This window comes from Mobula birostris, chromosome 21 (genome assembly GCF_030028105.1).
Source record: "Mobula birostris isolate sMobBir1 chromosome 21, sMobBir1.hap1, whole genome shotgun sequence".
In the NCBI taxonomy this organism is placed as follows: Eukaryota; Metazoa; Chordata; class Chondrichthyes; order Myliobatiformes; family Myliobatidae; genus Mobula; species Mobula birostris.
In genome coordinates, this window is record NC_092390.1 from 52,882,100 (window position 1) to 52,899,222 (window position 17,123).

Genomic DNA, 17,123 nt, shown 5'->3' on the forward strand with positions numbered 1-17,123 from the left:
TATGCAGGAAGAGAAAACAGAGCCAATACTAATGACTTAAGATCTTTAATCAGGGCCAAGAAAGTAAGAAAACAAGACAGCTGAAAGGTGCAGAGAAAGTGGGCTAGAGATGGCCAGGACAAAAGAAATGTCGCTGATAAGATGAGCTCAGGGTTGTTATGAAAGTAAAGTCAAGTTTATTGTCAGATGCACTTGGAGAACTGTGTACAGTTTTGGTTACCCCGTTATGGGAAAGATGTGGTTAAACTGCCAAGAGTGGACTGTGGGAGGAAATTGGAGCACCTGAAGAAATCCTACACGTTGCAAGGATTAGATGTACAGTCTCTTATTGGTATTCCAAAAATAGCAGTAATTGGGTGAGGTTGTAAGTCTGTATTCAAAACCGTTGAAATAATATCAAAAATATCTTTCCAATATTTTTCCAACAAAGGACATGACCAAAACATGTGAGTTAAAGAAGCTATCTTGGAATGATATCTATCACATATAGGATTAATATAATAATAATAATGAGGTAGTTTATCTTTGGACATATGAGCCCTGTGCACTACTTTAAACTGTATCAATACATGTTTAGCACATACAGAGGATGAATTAACTAATTGAAGAATTTTTTCCCATTTTCAATCGGTACAGTAATCTTAAGTTCTCTTTCCCAATCAGTTTTAATTTTATTAGAAACATCAGGACATAAATTCATAATTGTACTATAAATAATTGCTACAACACTTTTCTGAGAGAGATTACTGCTATTTTTGGATTACCAATGATAGAATCAAATCATTTAACCTCTTCAGCTCGTCGGATGATTGCATTTCTTACTTTAATGGCTAGAAGATCTATTTTGCTGAATTGGAAAGAGATTAACCCTCCTACTGTATTTCACTGGTTTTCACAAACTATGTTGTGTTTAAATTTGGAAAAAATTAGAAGTGTGGTTTATGACCCTTCCAGTAAATTTGAAAAAACTTGGAGGCCATTTATTCAGCATTTTCATATGATGTAATTTGACCATTTTTCAAACTTATTTTACTTCCCTGTAATGTTGGTTGAGAGGAACGGAGTCATTGACACTAAGGTTTTCTTTTCTTTCATTTTTACATTGTTAAAATTGCCCAAGTCTTTATTTAGTTTAGTTGACTAATTCTGTTTAGATTGGTTTTTTTTGAGGGAGTTTTATTTTATTTATTTTTTCTTTTTTCATGATTTTTGTCTCATTATTTTCTTTTTGTCCTGTATTATTCATTGGTATCCTACATGATTGGAAGTTTTGTCAATTAAATACTATTTGGTTTTATAATTACTCATGTTAAGTATAACAATATATTCCCAACAACTTTGTATTATTGCTATGTTATGTTTATATTCTATAAAACTAATAAAAAGATTGAAAAAGAAAGATGTACAGTCTCTTTGCCAGGACTAGACAGCCTGAATTACAGGGAGAAGTTAGCTAGATTAGATTTCCACGCTTGGAATGTAGGAGAATGAGGGGTGACATGATTGAAATATTTAAAATTATGAGAGGCATAGATCAGGTGAATGGTAATAGTGTTTTTCCTAGGGTAGGGGACATTGGTTTAGGATGAAAGAGAAAAGATTTAAAAGGGATATAAGGGGTTACTTTTTCATGCAGAAGATGGTGAGTATATGGAATGAGCTGCCAGGAGAAGTGGTCAAGACAAGTACAATCGTATCATTTATGAAGCACGTGGATAAGTTCATGGAGGGATGGGGCTTGGCGGTTTAATGGAACAAATGCGTGAAATTGGGACAAGCTGGGTGGGCACCATGGTTGGTATGGGCTTGTTGGGCCAAAGGGCCAGTGTCTGTACTCTACAGCTCTATGACTTTATGTGGACTGCTGCTCTGTCCTTGGTATGTTCACTTACATTCTTGGTTCTTGGTGAGCAGGGAACTTGGCGTTTGGGTCACATCATTGTTGGGGACGGCACAGTAATGGAGCAGTTTGTGCATCACTGTAATTTACTTACAGAGATACCCCTCCAGCATGGAGTCACCCCTTCCAGCACTTTGAGTCGTGCTGTCCCAGCAACTCCCGACACACCTAATTAACCCTAATCTAATCATGGGACAATTTACAATGACCAATTAACCTACCATGTATGTCTTTGGACTGCGGGAGGAAACCAGCTCACCCGAGGAAAACAAATATTGGATGTACAGACTCCTTATAGAATGGCGTCCGAATTGAGCTCCAAACTCTGGAACGTCCTGAGCTACAATAGCGTTGCAGTCACCGCTACGTTACCATGGCACCCAACACTGGGGTCCAATTCCTGCCACTATCTGTAAACCACGACGATATGGGTTTCCTCCGGACGTCCCAGTTCCCTCCCACTTTTTGAAGATGTTCTGGTTAGGGTTAGAGAGATGCTATTTTGTCACCGGAAGCATGGCGACAGTTGTGGGCTGCCCACCACAATCCTATCACAAGCAAAGAGAAAATCCGCCGATGCTGGAAATCCGAGCAACACACACAAAATGCCGGAGGAACTCAGCAGGCCAGGCATTATCCATGGAAAAGAGTACAGTCGACGTTTCAGGCTGAAACCCTTCGGCAATAAATTGTCCCGTGATTAGGTTACGGCTAATCAGGTTTGTCAGGGGTTGCTGGTGCATTCTTGCTCGAAGGGCCAGAAGAGCTGACTCCCTTCAGTCCTGCCGAAGGTTTTCGGCCCGGAACGTTGGCTGTATTCTTTTCCATGGATGCTGCCTAGCCAGCTGAGTTCCTCCAGCTTTGTGTGCGTGTTGCTGATTTGAATTGATGTACATTTCACTGTATGTTTCAATGTACTTTGTACGTGACAAATAAAGCTAATGTTTAATCATCTTTAATTGACATATCTGCAAACATCATGGTTATCATTTTATTGGATAGATACTTTATTGATCCCAAAGGAAATCACAGTGTCACTAGCATTACAAGTGCACAGATATACAAATATTAGAAGGGAAGTAAAAAAAGAATAAAAATAGGTCACCTCTAACAGGAGGGGGTCATCACTTCCCCGGCTGTAGGTTGACTCATTATGGAGCCTAATGGCCGAAGGTAAGAATGACCTCATATAGCACTCTTTGGAGCAGCGTAGTTCTCTTAGTCTATTACTGAAAGTGCTCCTTTGTTCAGCCAAGGTGGCATGCAGAGGGTGAGAAGCAATGCCCAGAAATGCCAGGATTTTCCATAGGGGCCTTTGTCCAACCACAGCCTCCAGTGTGTCCAGTCTGACTCCTATAACAGAGCCAGCCTTTCTAATCAGTTTATTGAGACTAATGGCATCACCCATGTTGATGCCATTGCCCCAGTACACCACCACATAGAAGATTGTACTGGCGACAACAGACTGGTAAAACATGTAAAGGAGAGGCCTGCATATTCCAAAGGACCTTAGTCTCCTTAGGAAGTAAGGACAACTCTGGCCCTTCTTGTACACGGTGCTCCACTCAAGTCTGTCACCCAGGTGCACCCCCAGATACTGAAAGTCCTCTCACATCCACATCCTCACCATCAATAGTAATAGGAAACAGTCCATCACCATCTCCTTTGTCTTACTGATTGGATAGGAACTTGCTGGTTCCCAATCTGGTTCCTATAACTTATTCTCAGTTAATGGTTAGCCACAACTTTCTTACACCAACAGTGGCAGGAGCATAGGCAGGAAAAGGAACTGGAAAGTGGCTGGGAGCTGGGGCCAGAATGTGGATGGGAGAAGGGCAGGTGTATGGCACAACATTCAGAGCACAATAGGTAAACAGCCTTCCAGATGAGACAGATTCACATGCATCTCCTCCAATCTCACCTATTGCATTCAGTGCTTTTGATATGGCCTCCTTTCCATTGTTAAGACCAAGTGCAACTTTTCCAAGCAGGTGCTCTCCCTCCTCAATAGTCATCCTGAGCTTCTGGATGTAAACCATTTCAGCTGCCCTGCTCATTCCCACACTGCACCGCCACAGACAAAAGGAACAGGGCCTCATGTTCCACCTACAACCCAATGGTATGAATCTGGAATTCTCAAAATTCAAGGAAACCAGTACCCCTTCTGTTCCTTTCTTTCTCTTTTTGATCCTCCCACATGCTCCCTTCTTTCCAACCACCCCCCTTTCATTACCCAGTGTCTTCCCTTTCCTCCACTTGGTTCCAACTGACACTCACACACTTATTAGATTAGATTATGAGGACACGCAGTCCTCTTTTATTGTCATTTAGTAATGCATGCATTAAGAAATGATACAATTTGTTCCTCCAGTCTGATTGGATCCTCTATCCCTTCCCCTTATTGTTTCTATCAGCTGACCACTCCTCCCTTATCTGGTTCTATTCATTGCCATCCTTTCCTGTCAGATTCCTTGCAACTATAGCTTTTTGTTGTCTCCACTATCATCTGTCACTACCTCCACTGTTCCTTCCTCCACTGGCTCCACCTGCCACTCAGCACATGTGGATAAACATATCAGTTTCCAGCGCTACCTCTCTCCAACCCCTCTCCTCTTTATCCAGTCCTGATGTGGCATCTTGACCCAAAAGATTGACCTTCCTTCAATTCCTGACCAGCTAAGTTCCGCTGGCAACTTGTTTTATGATGTGGATGCTGTTCCATATTCCGCCCAACTCCCATCTAATCCCTGGTCCACTGATACCTGCTAGTTTGCATTCGCTGGGATGTGGTGCCTTTAACTCACAATAAACAGGGAGAGGCTTGACAAGCTAAGACATTTTTTCCTTGGAGACTGAGGGTTTGAAGGTGTTGATAGGGCAAATGCATTTGGTCTTTTTTTCTCATGGCTGGGGAGTCAACGTGAAAGGGGAAAGATTTAATAGCAGTTTTGGCCTTTTTTGTTTACACACAGAGAATGGAATGCATAAGCAATGAACTGCTGGAGGAAGCAATTGAGGCAAGATTGAGTTGAGTGTTAAAGGCCACAAGTTTAGGGGTAACATGAGGGGTAACTTCTTTACTCAGAGAGTAGTAGCTGTGTGAAACGTTCTAGCAGAAGTGGTTGAGGCAGGTTCGATGTTGTCGTTTAAAGTTAAATTGGACAACTATATGGACAGGAAAGGAATGGAGGGTTTTGGGCTGAGAGCAGGTCGGTGGGACCAGGTGAGAGTAAGAGTTTGGCACGGACTAGAAGGGCCGAGATGGCCTGTTTCCGTGCTGTAATTGTTATATGGCTATAAGTACATTAACAACTTTTTAAGGATAGGTACCGGGATAGGAAACGTTGCAGGGGTCCATAGATGCCTTCCTTAATGTTACGAAACAGGTTGGGGATTTCTCTAAAGGAGGGACATGGGTCAACGCGAACAAATGCATGGATCAGTTAGGCTAAAGGGCTTGATTTCGTGCTGGAATGACTCAGTGCTAACTGACAGTGGCCACACTGGGGACCACTAAGCCTCCCGCCACGATCACGAGAAACACCCCCGCGGCCCCCAGAGCCGGGCGTCGGGCCCGCGCCTGCGCACACGGCGGCTTCCGGGAGCGCCGGCGCCCGCGAGTCGCTTGGCGGCTGGTCGGCGGCCGAGTGGGAAGCATGGAGCCAACTCCCGGCCTGTGTGTCAGGGCCGCTTGGCAGTGCGGCGAGGGCGGGCTGCGGAAGGTGCTGAGGCTGGTGGCGGCCGACTCGGAGAGCGGAGGTGGCAGCGGGGAGAGCGCGCTGCGGTAAGACGGTGGCCTGGCTTCCGCGGCGGATCCGATGACTGTTCTCCAGCCTCTGGGCCGGTACTTGGAGGCGGGAGGTTTCTCATTTTCCAGGCCAGGTGCCGCTATCTGCTGGAAAGCAGCCTCCCCACAGGAAGGAAAGTTGCCCAAAGCTGCAGAACAGCGCCAAGGGCGCCAATAACTCTTGTTTTATACTGCTGACATGTTGGCGCTGACTTTCACCCCCTCTTAATACAAACAGTACCTATAAAGTGGTGTCAGCGCTGGGCTTTAGTGAAATGATTGCTGACCGGTTAGCCATTATCCATTTGTGACTAATTGAGTGCCCCGAAGTAGCCCATTGTGTTAAAAAAAACTACTGGAGGATCTCGATGGGCCAGATGGAAATGGACAGTTCGAGAGCCTTTATCAGGACTGGTGAAGGATCATCAAATGAAGGGTTTCAACTTGTCCATTTCCTTTTTTAGATGCTGCAAAGAAACCCACTGAGTTTCTTTACCAGATTTTTTTTTTTTTGGTCCTGATCTCAGCATCTACTGTGTCTTGTGTAACCCATTATGTTTCTCATCTAATAACCAAAGAAAAAAGTTGGTGGTGTGCCCAAGACTTCAAGACAATATATCTGGTATCCTTCACAGTCTGTGATGGTCTATATCAACATTATGAATGAAAAATGATTTACATTTGAGTTGTGGAGCAAGCCTTGGACAAATAGCCAACAAATTAATTACTAATTTAATTGGATTGGCACAACATCACAACAGGATGAAAGACCTTTTCTTGTGCTGTACTGCTCTATGTCTGTGGAATGCTCTGCCACAGACTGTGGTGGAGACCAAGTCCATGTGTATACTTAAGGTGGAAGTTGATTGTTTCCTGATCGGTCAGGGCATCAAAGGATACGGTGAGAAGGTCGATAAGTGGGTTTAGTGGAATCTGGGGTCAGCCAGGATGGAGTGGCAGAGCAGACTCGATGGGCTGAATGGCCTAATTCTGCTCCTATGTCTTATGGTCTTATGTTATAATTATGATGCTGTATATCTGCATCAATCTTTTTGGCTGTTTTCAAGAGCTTAGTGATTTGAGGTAGTACATTACTAGCAGATTTTTAAAGATTTCCTTGTGTAACAATGGTGATATGTGAAGAAAGCACCAATCCACTTTGTATTCACCAATCCTGAAGGGTTTCAGCCAGAAATGTCGACTGTATATTTTTCCATAGATGCCTGTTGAGTTCATCTAGCATTTTGTGTGTGTGGCTCAGATTTCCAGCATCTGTACATTTTCTCTTGTTTGTGCATCCATTTTCTATGAAGCTCTGAATGTAAATGCACTGAATATTGTATATTCTGAATATTATCAGTATCTGGAAAGCACTACATAATGGGCATTAGGAAATCTCAATTAACATTGGAACAATGCAAAGCCTGTTTTACTGTAAGTGGAAATAACGTGTATCAGGCCATGGATAAAAATAAATTGTGACAATATTAAGACTGAAAATTGTCTTACTATTAGAAATGTCTTATTGTATGTTCCTGTTATGCTTCAGTACAGAAACAGTTACTTTGGAAAGACCTGAAACCAACACTGTGGAAACGCCGTGCATCTTGTATCTCCAGTGTGCTGAACAACTTGCTGAGATAATCTTTGTAGAAGTAGTTAGTGAAGCAAAAACAATGGAAGTTTACACAGAAGAAGAGTATTGTGGAACATGCCAAGGCCAAAGAGTGGATAATCCACAAAAAAACAGGTAATCTCTTATTTTACCTTGCAATGAACATAGAATCAACAGTTAGGAAATTGTTGTAGTATAGCTGCTTTGCTCTCGTTTCAATGAAGTATTTGATATTGATGATGTTCAAACCAAAAAACAACAAACTGCGAGAGAAAAATGTGTTTTTTAAAAAAAGCAGCAATGTAATGGAGGCAGAAAGCCTGTGCAGAGAGAGAGGGGTGAAGCAGGAGGTGACGTGGAACCAAATGAGGCTTGTGATGATGGCCAGACAGAATCAGGAGGGGGTGGGATGAAGTTGGTAGACACGAGCTGGTGGGTGATAGGTAGAGACAGATTAGTGAGGAATGAAAAGGGATAGAAGGATCCAGTTGTGGGAGATGGTGGCTGGAAGGTGACAAATGTAGACATGAAACTGTAGAGATCCACCCTAGTTCTTTTCCACCCCCATCTGCTTCCATCCATTAATCTACTGGGTTTCTTATCTCCTTTCCCAACTGGTTCCTTCTGCCGATCATTCTCCCACCCTTCTATTTGGTTCCACATCATCTTCCTTACTAGATTCCTGCATCTGTAATCTGTGGTGTCTCCACTGATCACATTCCAACCTCTGTCTCTACCCCCATTCTCCTTTCCCCTACCTGGTTCCAACTGCCTCCTTTTATCTCCCTCCTTATTTCTACCAATCTCCCACCAGCTTCTGTCTCCCAACTTCATCCCACTCCTACCTGGTTCCACATGCCCATTATCTCCTACCTCACCTGGTTCCAGCGAGTGCCTGCAGCTCCAGACTCATCCCTGTCGCTCACCTCTATATTCTGGCTCTTTCTCTCTACGTTCTCAGTCCTGCTGTAGGTTCTCAACCTGCAATGTTGAACGTCTCTCATTTTCCTTAGATGCTGTCTGACTCATTGTGCCAGTAGATTTTTTTTTGCTTCAGATTACAGCAAATGCAGATTCTTGTATTCTTAAATGTTTAAATACATTTTGGTTAAATACACTATAAATGGCAAATGAGGTAATTTTGTGGAAACTTGTAATTATTTTTCAGTTCACTTTTTAGTTTCTTGACATCTTACCAACAAGTTAGGTAAAATAAGTCCACGTGAAGGTGTATGTACGATGCCATATTTCATAAAGTAGCTATTTGCATGACAGATTGCAGTTTACACAGTGTAGCTAACTATGCTGTTAATGCTCTTAATTATCTAAAATGATTACACTATTTTTGAGATTAGAGCTTTCTTTTTTTAATAATGGTAGTGTCTCAAATGAAAAATTCGAGTTGTTTCCTTTTTAATGGTTTTAAACTTTTAAATAAGACATAAATATAAGAAAAAAAGCAAATTGCTTGAATTCATGTATACATAAAAAAAAAGTGGGCATTATGCCATAAAGATAAAGATAAAGTGGGCATTATGCCATAAAGATAAAGATTAGCTTTATATATCACATAAATACATCAAAACATCCAATAAAATGCGAGGTTTGCATCAATAACCAACACAGTCTGATGATGTGGGCAGGGGTTGGTGGGCAGCCCACAATTGTCACCATGCTTCTGGCACCAACATTATGTGCCCACAATTTACTAACCCTAACCTATGCATCTTTGGAATGTGTGAGGAAACCAGAGCACCTAGAGAAACCCTCAAATTCATATTGAGGAACTCCTTACAGGCAGTGGTGGGAATTGAACCCAGATCGCTAGCAATGTAAAGTTATGCTACTATACTCCCTATCTAAGGATATCAAAGAAAAGGTTAAGTTGGTTAGAATGATGTGCCTTAGAGAGATTTTGTATGCTAAAATTATGACAACATTTGTATATTAAGGGAATTAAAGGTTATGGGGAAGAGGCAGGTAGGTGGAGATGAGTGTATGGCCAGATCAGCCATGATCTTATGGAATGGTGGAGCAGGTTTGATGGGCTGGATGGCCTACTCCTGCTCCTATTTCTCATGTTCTTATATTCAAACATGCATGGCTTTTATCTGGAATTACAGACATAATCCCCAAGCTCTCTGTTCGGATAGAAGAATATGCTTCTGATTTATCCTTTAAGATTCACTTTAGTAGTAGCTTCTGCACAGGTGCCATGGATGTTTGAAAGGCATTGATGTAACTGAGTGCTTTCTAACTCATGAGGATTCCTTTTAAATCTTTTTCAGTGGCCATCATGTTATCATGTTTAAGAAATATTTAAAATTGGATTTTCCTAGTTCATCCTGTGAACTGAAGGTAAGCTGTTGAAATTTGCATCTGGCATTTATTTGGCATGTTTTAGTCAGGAAATTTCCTGATTAATGTTTGCTTCTTAGTTGCTTTCTTTAGGTGGAAAGGAGAAGATACAAATTGGTGAAATAGTGCTGGGCATAAGACGTGCTTCAGTTAATATCTCCAGAGGCATTTCTCCATTAGGAAACAACATCAACTTACAACGAGTTCAGACAATGATGGATTCAATGGGAACAAAGCTATCACCTGGAGCTCAGCAACTTTTGAACATGGTCCAGTTTCAACAAAAGGTGAATGATATGAAAAATATATTAAGTGAATGTAAAGAGTTGAATAAAATGTTGTATTTCTATTTTAAGTAAGTTATTTTAGGATGAGGAGCTGCAATGCTTGTATTTTCTGCATTAAAATATTTTTACTTTGACTCTTTTTGCTTCAGCACCAAATGATTCTACGAATGAGTTCCTGGCCTGGCAAAGCAGATTTTAAACAATAGTAGCAGACATTAAACAAAGGGCTAAACAATCCCATTGAACAGCTAATGGGAGGAGATGGCTCCATGAATCTCCATCTTTAACATGGTTCCAAAGCATTTGCTTTGTATTTCGCACTCTCTGCCACAATTAAGCCTTCTCTCACAAGCCAGTTTTAAGTCAAAGTTATTTACTGGTCTGCATACAAAAAGTGTTGATTTTTGTACTGTAGGTTAATTGCAGGAAATAATACATACATCATGCAACTGAAAGGCAATGATGATCTCCAACAAAAAAAAAGTCCTGCTAATGACCTTGTTACTTCATTGTCCAGTTCCTTCCATTATTCTGGAGATCATTATTGATTGGAAGTTTAACTAGTCATGCACAATCTGTGACTACAAAAGCAGTTTAGAGACTTTATATCAGAGGTGAGAGATCCCTAACTACCTGTAAACCACAGGTCAAGAGCATTTGTTGCTTGGATGACCATGGCTTGAACAGTACCACAGAAGCTTTACACCACTTGGTGCATAGCAGACTGTTGGATTGGCCCTGAAAGCATTGTGGACTATCTACAAAACACATTGTAATTACTTGCCTAGACTGGTCTAAACATACCCGCCAAAACCTGCAGCCACAGTAAATGAAACTGACAAGGACAACAGGCATGTAGAAAAACAACTATCTGTACTTCCATATTCATGTTACAACTATCTGTACTTCCATATTCATGTTACACAATATCCTGGTTCTTACATTGTCACTTCATATTATATCTGGAGTTCTGTAATCATGGCATTGGGAGAGTGTATGGCAGCAGCTTATGGAAGTGGCTAGCTTCATCCTCACAGGGAGTTTGGGAAAGTAGATGCCCGCATTTGGGCAAATTGATTTTTAAAACAAAGTTTCTTTATTTGGACAGAACAAGCTATTTGTTTGGGATTAGAAAGATAGGAAAATGGCATAGTAATTCAACAATATGGATGGTTATGTTGCTTGTTCACAACTGTTTTCAGTACTGAAAGCAAGCAGTGTCTTGAAAAGATGTTGGAGAGAAAGTTGGTACTCAACAAATATCTGTCTAATAATTACTGAAGGCAATATTAGATTGATGCATGCAAACTTACTGAAAGCTACAGTACTGTGCTGAAGTCAAAGGCACATATATATAGTTAGGGCGCCTAAGACTTATGCACGTTTCTGTGTTTTGGTTAAAATAGGAAGGTGGCTGATAAACAGAAATATGAGCACTTAGCCTTGTATTAACTCAGTAGTATTAAGTTTTATTTGGTCATTGGAAAGACATAATACACAGTACAGCTCAAAAGTCAGGCACCCTAGCTTTATATATGTGCCTAAGACTTTTGCACATTACTGTATATTTGAGGACATGCAATAGCTATCATTTAAATAAATAAATAACACATTTATTTTTCCAAATAATAAATTAATAAGAGTTATTGTCTGGTCTTGGCTGACAGGAGTAATGTAGAACAATTTAAGTCAACAGGTTTATGAAGTTGCCTGAGGTGGTAGTAGGCCTGAAGTTTGGGAGCATTTTGAACTTGGTAAACGTGAACCAAAAAATTGATAAGGGGAAGATAAAATATGAGAAAAAGGTGGTGGAATAGTAGATAGGATAGATAAGTGAGTGCAAGTGTGGGTACAGAGTGGGGAATTTGTAATGGAAAATATGGCAGAGGAAGAAATACTTTGTGTTAATCTTGCTGGAAGAAGACTTAAATCCTGTCAGAAAGACTTCAGAACCAAGGGTCTGGTGACAGCAAGGAACAGATGGAAATGATCATTTGTGGAAAAGTGTTATTAGAGAAGTTGGTGTGACTGAAAGCTCAGAAATCCCAATAACTTAATCGCATATATTCCAGAGTTTTGAAAAGAGATTGGGTTAGAGTTAATGGATGAATTGGGTCAGTAATTTCTGGAATGGTCTCTATCAATTGGAAGATAGTAAATGTGACACTACTATTTAAGAAACAGATGAGAGAAAATATGAACTACAAATATAACGGCCTCAGTATGAGGGAAAATGCTTTAATCTGTATTGAACACTTAGATGAGGATAATAGGACTGAGCAGAGTCAGCATAGGTTGAACTAAAGGAAATGATGTTTAGCCATTCAAATTCTTTTGAGGGTGTTATTAGAATAGAAAAGCATCCCAAACAAGATGTTGGTGTACAGAGCTAGACCACATATCATTTTACTGGCATGGAATGAGATCTGGTTAACAGACAAAGCAGTAAGTGGGAATAAATGGATCATTCTTGGCTATTACTTATGGCTACAAAAGTAGACTAAGTGTCAAATTTCTAATTTTGTTGATGCAAAACTAGGTGGGATTCTGAATAGAGAAAACTATGTAACTGGCTGTAGACAAATTGAGTGAATAAGCACATGACAGATATTATACTCTCTGGAAAAATGTGAAGTCCTTCACTGGCACAACACAGCATTTTTTTAAAATAGTGACAGATTAGTACGGTATGTTTACCTTTGAAAGGATATATATGCAGGAATAAAGATGTCTTACTATACTTACATAGGGCTTTGGTGAGACCACCCATAAGTATTAATCCCCATGCTAAAAATCAGTGTACTTGCTATAAAAGGAGAGTAGTGATGATTTGCCAGATTAGTTGCTGGAATGTTGGGTTTACTTCAAGAGATTAAGCAGACTTGGCCAGTATTCTTCATAGTTTAGATGAATGAGAGATCGACCTCATGGAAACTTACACTCTTCATACTTGGTTCCAAAGGCTGATACTTTCTTGAATGGGATATAGAAACGGAAGTCACTGTCTCGGAATAAAAGGTAAGTCACTTGGAACTGTGGTGAGGAGAAATTTCTTCTCCTGGAAGGTGGTAATTATCAACCACTGAGATTTACAGAGGTTCTGTTGTTGAGTTCATTCAAAGCAGATGTATAGATTTCTGTATTTTAAAAGAATCAGCGGATGTGGGGATAGTGCATAATAGTGGAGCTGTGGTATGGGATCATCCATGACCTGGACGAAGGGCCATATGACCTATGCTTATTATCATGATCTTAAACCCAAAGGTTTTATGTTTTTGCTGAAATTGTACATCACATCTGGGTGACCTTGTAAGAATTGTGCAGTCTGCTTATGACTTTCAAATGAATATAAATGGCTGTAACCTTGTTTCTGAGGTGACCTTGAATCACTAAGAATTGTGCAGTCTGCTTATGAGTTTCAAATGAATATGAATCGCTGTTATCTTGTTTTCATTTCAGCACAGCCGAGCAACATTAGGAGGATTGTTTCAGGGGATGTTTGGAACACAAACTTTGGCAGAAATTGGAAAGGCAGTTGGTTCATCTCAGATAACTGCACAATCTAAGGACGGGGTATCTGCTCATGAATGTATTGAAACTAATTCAATAGCTATTTCACGGCTGGAAGAAACAAAGGAGCCAGAAGAAATCATTGTATCTAATGGCGAGTGTGCGGAGAAAACAGGTGCTTTAAACTTGGCTACAGGAATAAATAATACTGTGTGTGTTTCTGAAGCCAACACAAAAGATGCAGGTGAACAGAAGTTTGCCAGAGGAGATATGCGAGAAGCTGTATCAACTTACTTGTGCAAACAAAATAATGGGGAACAAAACACCATTAGTTCTGAAATGCTCCCCTTTCTTCGGAATTTGTCCAGCCAGGTGAATGATCTTCGCATAGGAGAAAAATCTAAAACTTTCAAAAATTATCCAACAACAGAGGATGGAATGAATAGCAGGTATGATTTTCTACAAAAAAATGGAGCCTGCATCCTTGTACAAAGTATTTTATGAAAATTTGCTCTGCAAATTGTTGTTACATTCAGCTTGGCTTTTAACTCTCTTAAACCAGTATCTATGTGATAATTGTCAGTTACTGCACAGATGTAGGAATTCATTTAAGCCAAATCTCTAAAAATTTTGCTCTCTTGTGTTTTAAGTGAATAAATAATTTTGAGTGGAAATTCTGCATGTTATCAGGGTTATGAGAATTGCAGTATGAGGAAATGTTTCATAAATCTGGCTTGCTTTCCTTTGCTGGGTTAGGGTTAGACTGTAAATGATGATATTTGAGATTTTTAAGGTCTTGAAACAATTCATATGGTGGATAGACTCATTTTCTAACAATGCTGATATCTGTGACAGGAGACCATAGAGCCATCAGGTGGGATGTGGAGGTGTAGTGACGGGGAATGGGGGTTGTGGGTAAGTTCTTAAACGGATGTTTTTCAAAGATATCTCTCCCACAAAAAGCACAGGATGCTGTTGCACAGAAGCAGATTCCCAATTTTGGTAAGTGAGACAACAAACACTGATTGTGGGTATGTACAGTAACTGTTCATTCACAAGCAAGCAATGAAACACTTTACTCGCATGTAAGTTGAACGAGCACCTATCCAAGTCACCCAAACTAAAGAAACTACAGTACTACACCTGTTAAATCTGTCCAAGTTACACAACAAGATTAAACAAGCAATAACCAACTACTTAACTGCACCAGAAGCAGGAGACCCTCATCCTAATAAGTGCAGCACACCTTCCAAATGATTTCTCCAGTGCTGTCTGCGGCTCACAGCCTGGAGTGAGGTCGGGGTAAAAGGAGAGAGACTTGCACATGTGCATTCACCTTTATACACCTGAGGACCGGAAGCCAGTCACGGGTATCTCAACACGTGACCTAGGACCAGAAACCGGTGCCGCAGGGCACAGGAGCTAATCAGTGGGAAGGGACCTACATACCTCGAGCGAGCCCATCATTAACCAGCACAGTGAAAGTGATTTTCGGAACAGTTTTCAATCAGGAAATAAGTTAACCTTACGTATTACAGATGCTATCTCAAAGTTTATAAATCTGAGACTAATAGATTTTTGTTACCCTGCCTATTCAACAGAATTCAAATAATGGAGTAGAAGTGAAAGTGGTACTGAATGCCAGAGCTGGTTATGTTACTCCTGTTCCTAAGTTTCTGTCTTGAATTTGAATAGATTTTAAAACACAATGGAACTAATATTTCACATTTGAGGGTGATGTCTGAGGGACATTTGGATACTGATCTAAGATGTCGTAACTACTTACACATAAGTGGACCATAGCTAATAGTTGTTATCGCAATGCAATGTTTTAGATTATTGTGGAAACAGGGAATGGAGAAATAAGAAAATGTGCTAAATCAGATTTAATAGCACCTCTTGTGATAGGATATTACGAAATACGTTTTTAAAGCACAATCAGTGTTGCGTTTTAGATTCTGTGCTCTCACTAAATCAGAAACTGTATTGTGGCTCCTGAACTATCCACAAGTATTAGCATAGAGAGCCTATTAATCAAAGGCAATAATTTATTGTAAATGGACAACTTGTGCATCTATTATTCATTGATCCCACATTTTGTGCCACATTGGCTGTTTTTGATGAACTGCTGCCCCAAAGTCTGTACTTTCTAACCTTATTTTAATCATGAATTGTTTAAATATATGTTTTAAGACCTGTCTGCTTAACTTATGTTGCTTCCTTTCTTCACAGGCTACACCAACAGACATTTTGTTTCGAATTGGAAAAGCATATCACTGAACATATGGAGTCAGTAGAAAATAGACTTAAAGATTATATTGATCATCGGTTAAATATATTGCAAGATGACCTTGATAAAAAGTTTGTTTCGCTCACCAAGTTGATTGAAAATATTACTGTGAATAGGACTGTAACAAAAAGTTTTGAATGTGGTGCTGTCTTAACAAATGGAGGGCTTTAAGTAACTTCACACTCCTCAAAACACAACTAAACTGTTTTAGTTTTGAGAAACACTAAATTTAGCATTTAATGCAGGGAAATCTAAGCAATGTACTTGGGCTGTATGAATCTGAGGTTCAGGCATATTAAGTTTGTATTTGGTGTGTTTTTCCTTGAGCGATGTATACACTCATTAATTCATGGCCAGTTAACCCAGCTAATTCAATCCTACATCTTTTAACCTACCAACTTGCCAGTTTTGAAAGTCTAATTCTAGCTCTTTTGCTGCGTTAATAGATAAATCCTAAAGACTGTTTAAAGCTGGCAGTGTGGATGGATACAGGTTGATGCAGAAAGTAAGGTCTGTATATGACTCATCCATATGTGTACAAATGATTCACGGGAAAATCTTGGGCACTCAAAATTTATTGCAAACTTCCAACATGTCAGCAGAAGAAAAAACTGAAAACAGCACTGCTGTAAAAAAAAATTTAAATGCTAAATTTATAATATGTACAAAAATAAGTAACATTTGTGAAATAGCATTATAACTTTGTGAATGAATTTAATCTGTTTTACTGATTTTTTTTTTTTCATATTTGTACTACCCTTGAAGAGTTGATCTGAAATTGATCCTTGGCCCTCCAGTGCTTTTTTGGGTACATTGGAAACTTAAAATTACATGAACAACATAGTTTAGCATACTTAATAAAATTATCAGGTATATTCTATTTGTCTCTCCAGCATTCGCTTCTGATTTTAGACCCTTTATTGACTGCCATTTATTACCCAAGATACAAATGAGTGTGATTAAATCTTTATTTAAGTTAAAGAAAATTTGTATCCTGCTTGCATTCATGAGGTATTAGTAATGTTTTGATAGATTTGGACTGCATAAGTGGCATTAAAATACAAATTAATTCCTGTGGAAAAAATGCCTTGGCCTTGAACTTGCATAGCATAGTGTCCTACGCAAATGAATTTATATGAAAAAAAATTAACGAATAAGTGGATTGTGAATGAATGATTTTCTCCCTTGGTCCTATGTGACATTCAATGCCTGGGAATGGTTGGTTTGCTTTTGTATGTCACTAGATATTACATTAGATGCTACTAAACCATATCCAGTAGTCTTAATGCCACTGTGCAGTTTTCACCTAAAATTTTTTGCCACAGGTTAGATGTGGTAAACTTGTGCAGTAGTAGGCTTTACCAGCAGGGAAGGCC

General features: G+C 39.8%; 1 protein-coding gene across 2 annotated transcripts; it reads left to right on the forward strand.

Moving 5' to 3' along the window:
* The first annotated feature begins 5,500 nt into the window (after window positions 1-5,500).
* c21h10orf88 (chromosome 21 C10orf88 homolog) lies at window positions 5,501-16,627 on the forward strand. 2 transcript variants are annotated; one of them, XM_072239483.1, is made up of 6 exons: window positions 5,501-5,684; window positions 7,237-7,437; window positions 9,591-9,660; window positions 9,741-9,947; window positions 13,407-13,906; window positions 15,690-16,627. In XM_072239483.1, exons 1-6 carry the CDS (start codon window positions 5,557-5,559, stop codon window positions 15,916-15,918), a joined length of 1,335 nt encoding a protein of 444 aa, XP_072095584.1. In that variant the 5' UTR covers window positions 5,501-5,556; the 3' UTR covers window positions 15,919-16,627. The 2 variants fall into 2 exon arrangements, with proteins under 2 accessions (XP_072095584.1, XP_072095585.1); XM_072239484.1 differs by having other exon boundaries at window positions 5,603-5,684; window positions 7,242-7,437.
* The last annotated feature ends 496 nt before the right edge of the window (window positions 16,628-17,123 follow it).

What these genes read in the sequence shown, in the direction of transcription:
- c21h10orf88 (XM_072239483.1), top strand. Translation starts at nt 5,557, where the DNA reads ATGGAGCCAACTCCCGGCCTGTGTGTCAGGGCCGCTTGGCAGTGCGGC. An exon ending in AGCGGGGAGAGCGCGCTGCG is followed by an intron (nt 5,685 to 7,236) that starts GTAAGACGGTGG and finishes GTTATGCTTCAG; the next exon opens with TACAGAAACAGTTACTTTGG. An exon ending in TGGTCCAGTTTCAACAAAAG is followed by an intron (nt 9,948 to 13,406) that starts GTGAATGATATG and finishes TTTTCATTTCAG; the next exon opens with CACAGCCGAGCAACATTAGG.